Source organism: Notechis scutatus, chromosome 15, assembly GCF_049901735.1.
Source record: "Notechis scutatus isolate UNSWTSFEM ecotype Mainland chromosome 15, rNotScu1.2, whole genome shotgun sequence".
Taxonomy (NCBI): domain Eukaryota; kingdom Metazoa; phylum Chordata; class Lepidosauria; order Squamata; family Elapidae; genus Notechis; species Notechis scutatus.
Window position 1 is genome coordinate 10,221,352 of NC_142023.1, and position 13,065 is coordinate 10,234,416.

At 46.1% G+C, this 13,065-nt stretch overlaps 1 protein-coding gene across 5 annotated transcripts in view; it reads left to right on the forward strand.

Annotated features, from left to right (window-relative positions):
• Window positions 1-12,016, forward strand: part of RAPGEF1 (Rap guanine nucleotide exchange factor 1) — a 46,086-nt gene extending 34,070 nt beyond the window's left edge. For all 5 annotated transcript variants that reach the window (XM_087944140.1, XM_087944137.1, XM_087944139.1 and 2 more), the window contains 13 exons: window positions 886-971; window positions 1,807-1,918; window positions 2,248-2,338; window positions 2,958-3,042; window positions 3,926-4,018; window positions 4,942-5,127; window positions 6,070-6,154; window positions 6,503-6,597; window positions 7,164-7,242; window positions 8,203-8,304; window positions 8,546-8,643; window positions 10,084-10,212; window positions 10,799-12,016. In XM_087944140.1, coding sequence (XP_087800266.1) covers window positions 886-971; window positions 1,807-1,918; window positions 2,248-2,338; window positions 2,958-3,042; window positions 3,926-4,018; window positions 4,942-5,127; window positions 6,070-6,154; window positions 6,503-6,597; window positions 7,164-7,242; window positions 8,203-8,304; window positions 8,546-8,643; window positions 10,084-10,212; window positions 10,799-10,949 — 1,392 coding nt within the window. In that variant the 3' untranslated portion in view covers window positions 10,950-12,016. The remainder of the gene's footprint in view (window positions 1-885; window positions 972-1,806; window positions 1,919-2,247; window positions 2,339-2,957; window positions 3,043-3,925; window positions 4,019-4,941; window positions 5,128-6,069; window positions 6,155-6,502; window positions 6,598-7,163; window positions 7,243-8,202; window positions 8,305-8,545; window positions 8,644-10,083; window positions 10,213-10,798) is intronic.
• The last annotated feature ends 1,049 nt before the right edge of the window (window positions 12,017-13,065 follow it).

Below are 13,065 nucleotides of genomic sequence, written 5' to 3' on the forward strand. Positions count from 1 at the left end.
AATTCCCAGAATTCCTGCTGTCTGAGGAATTCTGGGAGTTGAAGTCCACACCTCTTCAAGAGGGCGGGTTTAAAAAAAAAAAAAACCACGGATCTACTATATCTTCCATTTCTGGATGCATTTTGGTCACCTTGAGAAAACCAACGACAGTGTAGTCCCGAAACCGCAGAGTGCTGCTGTGTCTTTCTTGAAAAACCTGGTTTGCCTTCGGTTCAATTTTGAGGAATGGTGACAATATATAATGTTGTGTAATTTTAAGAGGTGTGAACCCAATGTCTCCCACTGTTTGGAGACCCTGAGACGATAGATAGTCCTCGACTTATGACAACAATGGAGCCCCACATTCACGTTGCTAAATGAGACATTTGTTAAGTGAGCTTCCCCCCTCCTCCCACCGGTTTTACACCCTTTCTAGCCCTGGTTGTTAAGTGAATCACTGCAGCTGTTCAATTGGGAACACTGTTGTTGAGTTTCCCCTTTCACTTTTGCACGACGGACGGTCGCCAAAGGGAATTGCATGACCTCCCCCCCCCCCCAGGAACGACGCAGCCATCATAAGTACATGCCAGTTGCCAAGCCTCCGGATTTTGATCACGTGACCGTGGGGAAACGCTGCGAACATCGTGAATGGGGGGGCGGGGGGCGGTCCAGGTCACTTTTTTTGGGTGCCGTCGTAACTTCGAATGCCCACTAAATGAACAGTTGTACCTTGTTCCCCTGAAAATAGACCCAACTGGAAAATAAGACCTAATGTGTCTTTTGGAGCAAAAAAATTAATACAAGACCCTGTCTTATTTTTGGGGAGACACGGTATAAGTCGAGGGATATCTGCATGTGGTTAATAACGCAAGTCTTACCTCCTCCTGTCTCCCCACTTCCTTCCAGGAAACCCCAATGATGAAGGACGACCACGCAAAAGATTCTGCGTCTCTGAGTGAGACCCCAGGGAAGGAAAAGCACGAGAATGAAAGGTGAGGTTTCCCCGGGGGGTCCATGCGACCGTCATAAGTATGAGTCACGTGAGTTACCAAGCACACGAGTGTTGATCACATAACTGTGGGGATGCTGCATTGGTCCTAAGTGTGAAAAACGATCATAAATCACTTTTTTTTCAGTGCCGTTGTAAGTTTGAACGATCACTAAATGAACCGTTGTAGGTCAAGGACCACCTGTGTAGACACAGACACGAAGGAACACTACGGTGGAGATCTTACTTTTAAATGATTGATTGAAGGCTGAAACTGTTATATCAGCAATATTTGATGCAAATTGCAACGCTGGTTCTTTGTAATGTTATGCTCAACTTTGGATGAAAATTAACATAATGTTATGGTTGTAATATTGAGATGCTAAAATGCATTTAATACCGATTGATTTTTTTTTTTTTTACCTTTTTTTTGCTGCACCCTTCTTTCTTTCCTTCCTGCCACCTTCCCCTCTTTTCTTCTCTCCCCTTCCCTCCATTCCAATCTTCCTTCCTTCCTCCCCTTTCTTTTCTTCCTTCCTTCCTCACCCTTCCTCCCCTCCCTCCCTCCCTTCCTTAGTTTCTGTTCGTTTTTATGGGTACATTTTAAAATTAAAAATGGTATATACTTATTTCATATACGTGCACAAAATCTAATATCCACCAGGTTTTAAGCTTTCTCTGAGGGACTCCACTGAACCCTTAAAGCCAGATTTTCAGATGAAATCCATGGCTAACCTTTGATCTACGTCCAACCCTTCCAAAACACTGAGGACTAGAAATCTTGCCATGATAGGCCTCCTCTCAACGCAGGGCATGCCCTTTTTGTCTTGTGCACCCAGACCAACCAAGTCCCAGGAATCTTTGGAAAACCCTGTGATGGAGGAGGAAGTGGACGAATTGTCGCTAGTGAACCACAGCGAAATCATCTCCAGGCTGACCTTGAAACAGGAAGTAAGTTCTGACTTCTCCTATTTATTTATCTATCTATCTGTCTATCTTAAGGCTTTATACCGCACTGGTGAGGCCACACTTGGAATATTTCCTCCAGTTTTGGTCACCACAATACAAAAAAAAATAAAAAATTAAAGACACTGAGACTCTGGAAAGAGTGCAGAGAAGAGCAATCAAGGTGACCAGGCGTCTGGAAGCGAAAGTGTACAATTGAATAAGTCAAAGGTGCCTTTTTTTTTTTCCAAGAGGCAACTGGACTTCCTGTTTTTTCTATGAAGATGTTTCGCTTCTCATGTGCATCATTTGGGGTTTCTCTTCCACTGCTGCAGGGGGATGATGGTCCAGACGTACGGGGTGGGTCAGGAGACATCCTTCTGGTGCACGCGACAGAGACGGCCACTGTGGAGGGGACGGTAAAAGGTACTGTGGAGGGAATGTGTGTGAACCCTCATGCAAGGCTCACATTCACAACTAGAGGCAGATGTTGTCATCGAGACCCAGAAAGGCTGAAGGAAGGATTTTGGAAGGAGATCCTTGAAAAGTTGCCCAAAGTCACCTCAGATGGCTTTCATCCCTGAAGCCAGACTAGAACTCACCCGTCTCCTAGTGATCGGCCCAAAGTCACCCAGAGCCCAAAGTCACCCAGCTGACTTTCATGCTTAAGGTGGGACTAGAACTCACCGTCTCCCGGTGATTGGTCCAAAGTCACCCAGCCAGCTTTCGTCCCTAAGGCCAGACTAGAACTCACCATCTCCCGGTGATTGGCCCAAAGTCATCCGGCTGCCTTTTCTGCCTAAGGTTGTACTAGTTTCTAGCCTGTTACCTTAACCCCAAGCCCAATCTGGCTCTATATAACCAGTTTTTATGTTTCCAACCTTTTATTTGCATTCCTCCCGGGTTCCCCCTGGTGAGAGAGATAGAATTGGCGATGCCCCCAGGTCTCCAAGGTGAGGACACTTGCTTGATCAGAAGATGAATTAATTTCTATTTCTCTCTCTCTCTCTCTCTCTCTCTCTTTTTTTCTTCCTCTCTCGGCCAGATCTGGTGCTTTACTGTGAAGCCTTCTTGACAACATACCGAACGTTTATTTCCCCAGAAGAGCTTATAAAAAAACTACAATACCGATATCCTTTTGGGGGGACAGGGATAAAATTGGGGTTTGGTAATTCCCTCCCCCTTCAGAAGTACACGATGCTGGATGTTGTCTTGTTTTACATTTCAACACTGGGAATTATGTTCATTCCCAGCTGGTAATGAGTCCCAAACAGTCCCTCGAGATAAGCACCCACCTTTCTCTCCTTTGAATTGATGCCAACAGGTAAAATGCCAAATGAACTGTAAAAAGCCAACTGAAGTACAAAGTCCACACAGAGCTTCAAGGTTTAAGTGAACGAAAGTTGCTTCCTGCAAAGGTTCCTCTCCCTTTGCACTTCCTTTATATCTTATGGGAGGGGCAATCACTTCCAAGCCTTACTCCCGAGTTTCCCCTTTTGTTTCAGCTGCTCTTGCCTTCTAGCAGCTCTGCACACACGAGCACTGGGAACAGGCTCCCGCTGTTCCTCTGCCTCGCTGCTGCCAGATTCTGGAGGCTCTAGTAAATTACTCCCAGATGGTCCTGGCCCCATCTCTGTATCAGTCGCAGGACCCTCATCCGAGTCCTCCCCAGACTCCTGGACTGGCCCATGTTCTTCCCCACTGTCCGATTTTGCTGCCATCTCTGCAGGCTGTCAGCAGAGCACAACAGTGTCCAACCTTGGCAATTGTAAGGTTGGTGGACTTCCACTATTCCCCAGCCAGCATGCTGGCTGCAGAGTTATGGGAGTTGAAGTCCATCAGTCTTTAAGGTTGGACATCCCTTTCTAAACCCTTGTCTCACTTGCCCATACAACCTTGGAGATATGCTGGATGTCCAGAAATCAACTGGTTTGATCCTTCTAAATCTAAGACCAACCATGTTGGCTGGTTGTCACTCTGCCTCTTGTTAACTTCTTTAACTCCCCTTCCGACCTATGAGAAGTTCTGCCACTGTCCAGACAACAACAAGAAACGAGTCAGCAAGAATACGTTTTTCGTCCTGGTGAGAGTGGTGGATGAACTATGGTGAGAAGAAACGCTGTGGGATGTGTTTGGGCGGGCTGGGGTTTGATCTGCGGGAGAAGAACCAGCTCGAACCAGGCGTTGGGTTCTAGGTCATCAAATAGCCAATATGCTACATGTGTTGTCACCTTAAACTTTGCTGCCTATAAAATAAACACAGTATGTGGTTTGTGACTTCCTAGATGTCCCTTAGTGGATGCAAACCTTCAATAGATGTAGCTGTTGAATTTCCTCCTATAATAAAGAAGATATTAGTTTGCACAGAATTGGACAGATTAACATTAGAATTTTTAAAAAAGAACAAAGGGGAGACAGAATATTGTGACACATGGAGTAGATATTACCAATGGATGGAATTAAGAGGTGGGAGTCGGAACACAAAATAACCAGGCTAAGGAGGCCCATAATGAGATATTATAGATGGGTTAGAATGAATATGTTGGTCCAAAATAATTGTACAAGACTGGCAATGTATAAGTAGTATATATGTTATTTGTCTTTCACTTTGGTGTGTATGGTGGAGGAAACACCAGGAGGGTCACACTGTGTTCAATATACCTATATGTAAATAATAACATATATTTTTTTAAAAAAAGAATTTCCTCCTACAATCATGAGGACTAACACGTTGAAGATCTAGTTTAAGATCAGAGAAAGCTTCTCAGGACCCCAAATGAGCTTCCCTCTTGGTACAAAATGTAGGATCTCGGACTTCTTAGATGTCCCTTAGTGGATAGGAGCCTTCGGTAGATGCAGCTGCTGGGCTGTTGAATTACTTCCTCTCGTCATGAGGAGTAGTACGTTGAAGGTCTAGTTTAAGATCTGAGCCCGACTCGAGTTCCACCTTGGCGGTCCTCAGGGGTGCCTCCTCACCTCCCTGGGTGGATCGGAAGCGTAGCCTTCACCGGGTCGGTTTCCTTTTCCAGCTTGGTAGAGCTGACCGAAGAGATCCTGAAGCTGTTGATGGAGCTTGTCTTCCGCCTGGTGTGCAATGGAGAACTCAGCCTCGCCCGAGTCTTGCGCAAAAATATCCTGGATAAAGTCGACCAGAGGAAAATGCTGCGTTACACCAACTCCATCAAGCCTTTGGCGGCTCGATGGGTGGCAGCCAGGTGAGATGGGTGAGGGGCTCCGTGGGGCAGGAGGAAAAGAAAAGAAGTAGAACCTTTACTCAGGACGGTGTCCTTCAACATTTTGGAGAAACATATTTTCAGTGCTAGAAGGGAGGAGGATTGTGGGGTCCTTGGTGCTCTCTGAGCTTGGTTGTTTTCTTGCAGACGTTTCATTACCAAACTCGGTAGCATCATCAGTGCTAGAAGGGAGTGAGGTAGGTGGAAGGGAGTAAGGGAGGAGGAGGAGGACTGTGGGGTCCTTGGTGTCCTCTGAGCTTGGTTAAAAATCAGACGCAACTCACTTAACAGAGTTTAGCAATGGAGATTCTGGTCATAACGCTACCTGCCATTATTTCTGCAGTCAAGTAGATGAGATAACTAGGATGTTGAACATCCCAAAGGTGCTTTTTTGGGAGGCAACTGGACTTCCTTTGTTTTTCCCTGAAGACGTTTCACTTCTCATCCAAGAAACCTCTTCAGCTCTGAGTTGAATGGTGAGGAAACGGAAGGATTGACCCTCCTTGCAGACAGCTGGTCATTTGCATCCTTTCAGAGGGTCGTTGAGGCCCCTTGGAGGTTTATCTGCAGTGACCCTGAGGACACAGAGAAAACTCCGAGTGGCCTCCACGGCTCTCCAAGAAGGATGCACATAACTAGCTGTCTGCAAGGCGTATAAATCCTTCCATTCCCCACCAGAGCTGAAGAACGGATGTGGAGTGAAAGGTCTTCAGAGAGAAACAAAGAAAGTCCAGTTGCCTCTTGAAAAAAGCAGCTGTGGCACAACTAGAACCTGAATGGAGGACTGAGAATCTCCATCGACAGGATGTTAAATGTCGTGTTCAGCCCATAATTTCATGGTGGATTTTTTTTACTCCTTTTCAAGGGTAAACAGATAGCCTTCTGAGCAAACCTATTTCTTTTCTCATTGTTTCTCTTTTCCAGGCCTGGCACCCTCCATGATTTTCACAGCCATGAAATTTCGGAGCAGCTCACCCTCCTGGACGCGGAGCTGTTTTATAAGATTGAGGTATGAAAAATGAGGCGCGGAAGTTGCCTCCAACATACTATCCTAACCATCCCTAACTCACTCTTCCAGGCATTCTCTTTGTTTTGTGGTTTTGTCTGGTTTCAAGTGGCTCGATCAAGCCAAAGGAGGCTGCCCGTTGAACCTCTGCACAATGCCCCTATCTGGCAGCATTGCAAGCATGGAAGGTGTGGCAGGCAAGAAGAAAGCAAGGGAACCAACTCCACAGATCATTCTTGATTTTGGGGGACCGGACAGATTTAAATTTTCCAGACTGGAGACCTCTAAATTTGACAGTAGACTAATGAGACTGTTAATCTATTTTTTCTGTGTCCTGATATCCTTTTCCAGATTCCGGAAGTTCTACTCTGGGCAAAGGAACAGAACGAGGAGAAAAGCCCCAACTTGACACAGTTCACCGAGCACTTTAATAATATGTCTTACTGGTAAGAGAGAGAAAAGGGGTCTTGATGTGTTCTCCCAGAGCCATGAAAGGCAGCTGGGTGGCTTTGGGTTAATCACTAGGAGGTTGTGAATTCTAGCTTCACCTGAGCCATGAAAGCTCGTGAGGTGAATTTGAGCTAATAACTAGGAGATGGGGAGTTCTAGTCCCGCTTAGCCACGAAGGCCAGCTGGGTGACCTTGAGCCAATTGCTCTCTCTTGCCAACCCACCTCACAGGGTTGTTGTGAGGAAAATAGAACGAGGAAGTTGTGTTGGATGTGTTCGCCACTTTGAGTCATTTGTTAAAAAATAATAATAACAAAATTGGGATACACGTAAATAAATAAAATAAAAACTTAGAAACGGCTCCCACCAGGGAGAACCTGATGAGAAGTTGAAGAGAGAAACGAATTTTCTCTCCTGTCCAGGAGGCAGCTAGGATTAACTTTTAATTTTTAGTCATTTGTTTTTTTTTAAAGAGCCAGAATCAATTTTGCCTGGTATGAGAAACCATCTGAAATGTACAATGTCTGTGGGTCTCCCCCCTTTTCCCCCCTGATCCACAACAGGGTCCGTTCGATCATCATGCAGCAGGAAAAGTCACAGGACCGAGAGCGGCTGTTGCAGAAATTTATCAAAATCATGAAGGTAAAAAGACCCAGTTGGGAAACCGACTATGAGATGATATGGGAATCATTATATCGATGGGTTAGAGGATGAATACGGAAGTTAGAGACTAGCAAAATATCGAAAATAAGTTAATAGACGTAAATAAGTTAAGATGAGAATTGTTATAAAATTAGATACTATACATATATACATACATACATATGTATATATATGTGTGTATGTGTGTGTATAATATATTGTATATAGAGAAAAGGTGTGTGTGTGTGTGTAATAAGCTAAGAGTAGAGAATGAATACCAAAGTAACGATTGTGGCTGGAAACTTCCATTGTTATTGCACAAGATATCTGTACCCAGACAACACACTGTTTAATGGATGATGGATTGTTTGTATTAATGATGATAATCATCATCATCATCATCATCATCATCATCATCATCCAGCTAGAGAGGCACAAGAGGTGGAGAGACCCAGTTCAAGGAATAGGACCAGGCCTGAGTTAGGACAGGCTTTTGAGGCGGAGGTGGGATTCAGCCGGTTCCAGCTGGTTCTGCAGAACCGGTAGCAGAAGTTTTGAGCCGTTTGGAGAACTGGCAAATCCCGCCTCTGACTGGCCCCGCCCTCATCTATTGCCTCCCATTGAGTCCCAGCTGATTGGCTGGATCTCCTTTGGTGGCCCTGCACAGGAGTAGGGAGCTGGAAAGCAGGTTAGTTGGGTGGGGAGGGAGGGGGGATTTTGCAGGAACCTTCCCCTGCCACGCCCGCCAAGCCACACCTACCAAGCCACGCCCACTGAACCGGTAGTAAACATTTTTTTGAATCCCTCCCCTCCTTTGAGAGCCAGGAGGACAGAATTGCAGGCTCAAAACATTTGCTGGTGAATTTTTGGATTCTTGAACTAAAATTTAAGTCCGTTCGATCCAACGAAGAGACGGACGAGGGGCGACACCAACCACAGCCTCTCCCTTTCTTGCCGCAGCACTTACGGAAACTCAACAACTTCAACTCCTACTTGGCCATCCTTTCCGCGCTGGATTCGGCCCCCATTCGGCGTCTCGAGTGGCAGAAACAGACCTCCGAGGTAGGTTGGCTTTTACAAGGCAGTCCTCAACTTACGACCACAACCCAGCCCCAAATTTCTGTCGCTAAGTGAGGCCTCCGTTTAAGGGGAGTTTTGCCCCACGACGGTTGTGTGAAAACAGTCACAACAGTCTCGTGGCTGAAGACCTTGACTGAGGCCCAGCTAAGTTCTGACTTCAAACGGTCGCTAAACAAGTCAAGGACCATCTGTACTTTTCTTCTTCTTTTCTTTCCCCCCCCAGGGCTTGGCAGAGTATTGTACCCTGATTGACAGTTCGTCGTCCTTCCGGGCTTACCGAGCTGCGCTTTCTGAGGTCGAACCGCCTTGTATCCCTTACCTGTGAGTAGTGTCACAACTTTTCTTTCGTCCTTCTCTTTGGAGAAGATCGCAAAATCGGTCTGTTCAAGCTCAGCTAACCCTTGCGACTGCCAGCCTGGCCATTAAGCGGAGCGGTTGCTGAGTTGAAACGTTGCAATGGCACAAACTTAGTTCAGCTTTGCTTTACAGATCCGTGAAGGTTGTAAAAGCAAGGATTGGTCGAAAAGTTAGCTTTTTTCACCAGGGTCCTAAGAGTTAACGGTCACTAAACGAGGCAGCTAGGTGTTACTAGATCAAACCGAGGGAAGACACCGCTGTATATGTTAACTCTAAAACATTGTAATGCATCTTTAGCAGTTGGATTTGTTAAGGTCATCGAGAAATTGGCCCTAATATTGTATTACATATTTTAACAGCAACTAGAATTACTTATGCCCAGTGTTGGAAACATACATGTATACCACCAGATGAACTAATTATTCAAAAAATAATGTCTTGTGCCGAGATGGATAAATTAACTCTGATGTTACAAGAAAAGGAGGAGTCCGAGTATTATAGGATTTTGGGAAAATGGTATGACTGGATGGAGCTAAGATAGATGGATGATGAAAAATTAATGATAAGCAATATATAGGTTAAAATGCTTACATTTGCATAAATTGTATATATTTGTAAACAATGCACAAAACAGTAGTATAAGATGAATGCCACAAACAGTTAATGTCAAGATATTTACACTTTTTGTTTGTTTTTAAAGTTATAAAAGATTAATAAAGTTTATTATAAAAAAGAAGGAGAAGAAATTGGCCCTAATGTGTAATATTTATCTGGTCACTTGTCCAGGCTCCCAAAAGACCTTGGGAGACCGGACAAAAGAGATGCTACCTTGGGAAAAGCCAGATAAGAGACCACGTAGCCCTCAGCTGCATCATGGAGAAAGAAGCGATAAAAGTGACAGCAACAGAACTGTATTTTCAGACTTGCCGGGTTCCATTATTGTGGCTTTACGTTAAACTAGAGTTAGCTTATATAGGCTCGTTTTCCCTCCGGTCTATCCAGTAGACCTCGCCACCTCGTTTAACAACTGTTAGCCATTACGACATGGAGGGAAAAAGTGAATTTATGACCAATCCTTGCACTAGCCTTCACAGTTCTGTAGAGCGAAGCGGAAGTAAGATGGTAACATCGCCATTTTCCCGCTCGGCAGGCGCTTCGCTTAAACGGCCGGGCTGGCGGTCTTAATTGTAGTCACTAAGTGAGGACTGCTTGTCGTTGGGCATGCCGGATTTCTCCCCAGGCTTTGGAGGTGGGAAACAACCTTCTTTCTTTGGTTGTGACTGAGCAGCTGCTGTCAAAGCAGGAAGTCTTCCCGCTTAGAGACAACCCTTTCGCCACTTAAGGCGTGTAGCTCTTCCAAGCCCCAATGGGAACCTCTTCCCTTTCCCCTCTCCCCTCCTCCAGGGGCCTGATCCTGCAAGACCTGACCTTCGTGCACCTGGGAAACCCCGACTACATCGATGGCAAAGTCAACTTCTCCAAGCGGTGGCAGCAGTTCAACATCCTGGACAACATGAGACGGTTCCAGCAAGTGTAAGTCTTTTGTCGCTTTGGCTTCCTACCCATGTTTTGGGTTGTCCATGCTGAAGAAGATCCATCAGATCCGTCATCCATCAGGTCATGGTTGTTCCAAAGGTGCTTTTTTTTTTCAAGAGGCAACTGGACTTTTTGGGGTTTCTTGGAAGATGTTTTGGTTCTCCTCTGAGAAGCTTGGGGATTGGAAGAGAGTCGTTGAGGCCACTTGGAGGTTGGTCTGCGTCCTCAAGGTCATCTGAATAGTTGCCAATGGCTGTGGAGCCTTAGAACTGCTGAAAGGACTGTATTGTAGAAGGCTGCGCACCTATTTGCACTATTCAAGGGATCCTCAGGACACAGATAAACCTCCAAGTGATCTCAACGCCTCTCTGAAAGGAGGCAAATGACCAGCTGTCTGCAAGGGGTGTCAATCCTTCCATTCTCCACCATCCACTCAGAGCTGAAGAAGCTTCTGGGAGGAGAAGCAAAACATCTTCCAAGAAAAAGCAGAAAGTCCAGTTGCCTCTTTGGAAAAAAAAAAAAAAAGCACCTTTGGGGCTGGGAGTGAACCCAACTGGATCCCTTTTCCCTCTGATCTTTGCAGGCATTACGATATCAAACGCAACGATGACATCATTTCCTTCTTCAACGACTTCAGTGACCACCTGGCCGAGGAGGCATTATGGGAACTTTCGCTCAAAATCAAACCCCGAAATATAACGCGGCGGAAAACAGACCGGGAAGAGAAGACTTAGAAAGGGGTGGGTGGGTGGGGGGGAAGCAGGAAGGCCGTGGGCATCCAATGGGGACTGGCACAGAGTTTCACAGCCTTGGCACTCTGCGCAGATCTCCATCACTTCCTGAGCGGGTGGTGGCGGTGGTGGAGGAGGAAGAACCTCTATGAACTTTCTCCATCACTTCTGGGCTGTTGTACATCAACCGCTTGGTCTGGAAAGTGAAGGACGGAAGAGAAGCCAAACGGGTGTCTTTCCACCTCGCCAAAAGTCAAGTGATACTTGCACCCGAGGTGTGTGTGTCTGTGTGTGTCTGTGTGTGTCTGTGTGTGTGTGTGAGAGAGAGAGAGAGAGAGAGGAACCAGTCAGCCTACATGTTTGCACACTCAAGCAGAGAAGGGAGACATGAACCTATGATCTCTTGCACGCCTGCCATGGGGGTAACCAACATGGATGGGTTTGGCCAGAGGCATTTCCTGAAGAGCGCGCCCAGGAGAAGCATCTCAGATACTTCCACTCTAGGAGAAAACCCGGGGAAGAAAAGCAAGGCAGCTTTGGAAGGGATGGAGGTGTCGACGCCACAACACCACCGGGTGAAGTTCTTCCAGAGCCAGAAGTGGCTGAAGAAGTTGTGGAGGGCTTGGATCCAGCTGTTCTTCTCCCCATCTCTTCCGCAAGTTTGGATCGCTTCCTCCTCCCGCCCGGAACTGGGGGCGTCATATCTCAACTCTCCACCCCGACCTCCGGATTTCCACCGGGGGGGGGGGAGGGGGGGAAACGTCTTAAATTGGCGACGGTACTAAGTTTGCAAAGGCAGTGAATCTGTAGGAAAACACAGCCGCCTGTACATACGGGGTTGTAGGAGCGTGGCGTTTTCGTTTTCGATGTGCATGTTTGAATTACGCCTGTGGATTTCTTTTTCCTTCCTTCCTTTTTGTTTTTTTTTTCCCCTTTCTTTTCCCTTTCTTTTTCTTTTTGGAGGGCCGTTTTGCCATTCTGTTTGGGTTGTTTTTAGTTGGTTATTAATATTATTGTTATTATTATTATTATTATTTTGGCAAGGAATCATTTTTTTAAAAAAAAGGGGGGGGAAGAAAAAAGAAAAAAGGATAGGGAGGAGAGACAAAATGGATCTTTAGGCTGTGAAGACATCAGCCCAAAGTTACGACAGAACTCAGGCAGGCGATTGTGAACACAGTTAGGTCAAACCCATCGTGGGCAGAATTAAACCGGGTTGGTTTGGATCGTTGGGCTCCAGAGATAATGGCTAAACCTACATTTACTCCCACCCAATCATTAAAACAAAGAGGGAAATAGTCCCCTTGAATTTTCTCTCCAGATGTGTTGGGCTACCACTCCCATGCTGCACAGCCTGCGTTTTCTTCTTCTCCGGCTTCCCTCGAGGCTGGAGAGGTTTCTAGGGCTCCTTCCATTCTCTGCTCCTTGAAATCAGATGCCCAGAGACGGATTGTTTCCAAAAAGTGGTGCCTTCTCCCCCCATTTGGGAGGGTTTGGGCTGCAATTTGTGCTGAGTTGCTTTGGTTTTTTTCTCTCCTCTTGCTCAGTGGCCAGAATTGAGATGGCCTTCTTCCATCCTCCTTCTCTTCTCCTCTTTCTTTTTTTTCTTCTCTATCGCCATCATCGCTTCCCCTTCTCTTTTTTTATTCTCTTTTCTTACTCCATCTGCTAAACCACCAAAAACATCGTCCCTTCTCCTTCTCCAGCCTCCTCTTCCTTTCCCCTCTCCTCCTCCCTTCCCCCTCTCCTCCTTTCCCCCTGTCCTCTTCCTTTCCCTTGTCCTCCTCCTCTCCCCTTCTTTTCCTTCCCCCTCTCCTCCTCCTCCCTTCCCCCTCCTCCTCTTCCTCCTCCTCTTCCCACATGGCTCTGAATGATCCCTGTTTCTGAATCTGACCCAAAAGGGCTGGTTTTATTTTTCTCTTCTTTAATTCCTGCTAGTTAAAACAGGGACGACATTGTGTTTATTTTCTTGGGAGCAGAGTTTAACTTAAAGTGGAGTTCTGCTACAGCAGCAGTGTTTCTCAACTTTAAGAACTTTATGAGGTGTGGACTTCAACTCTCAGAAATCCTGACTGGAGAATTCTGGGAGTGGAAGTCCACATATCTTCAACCTGCCAAG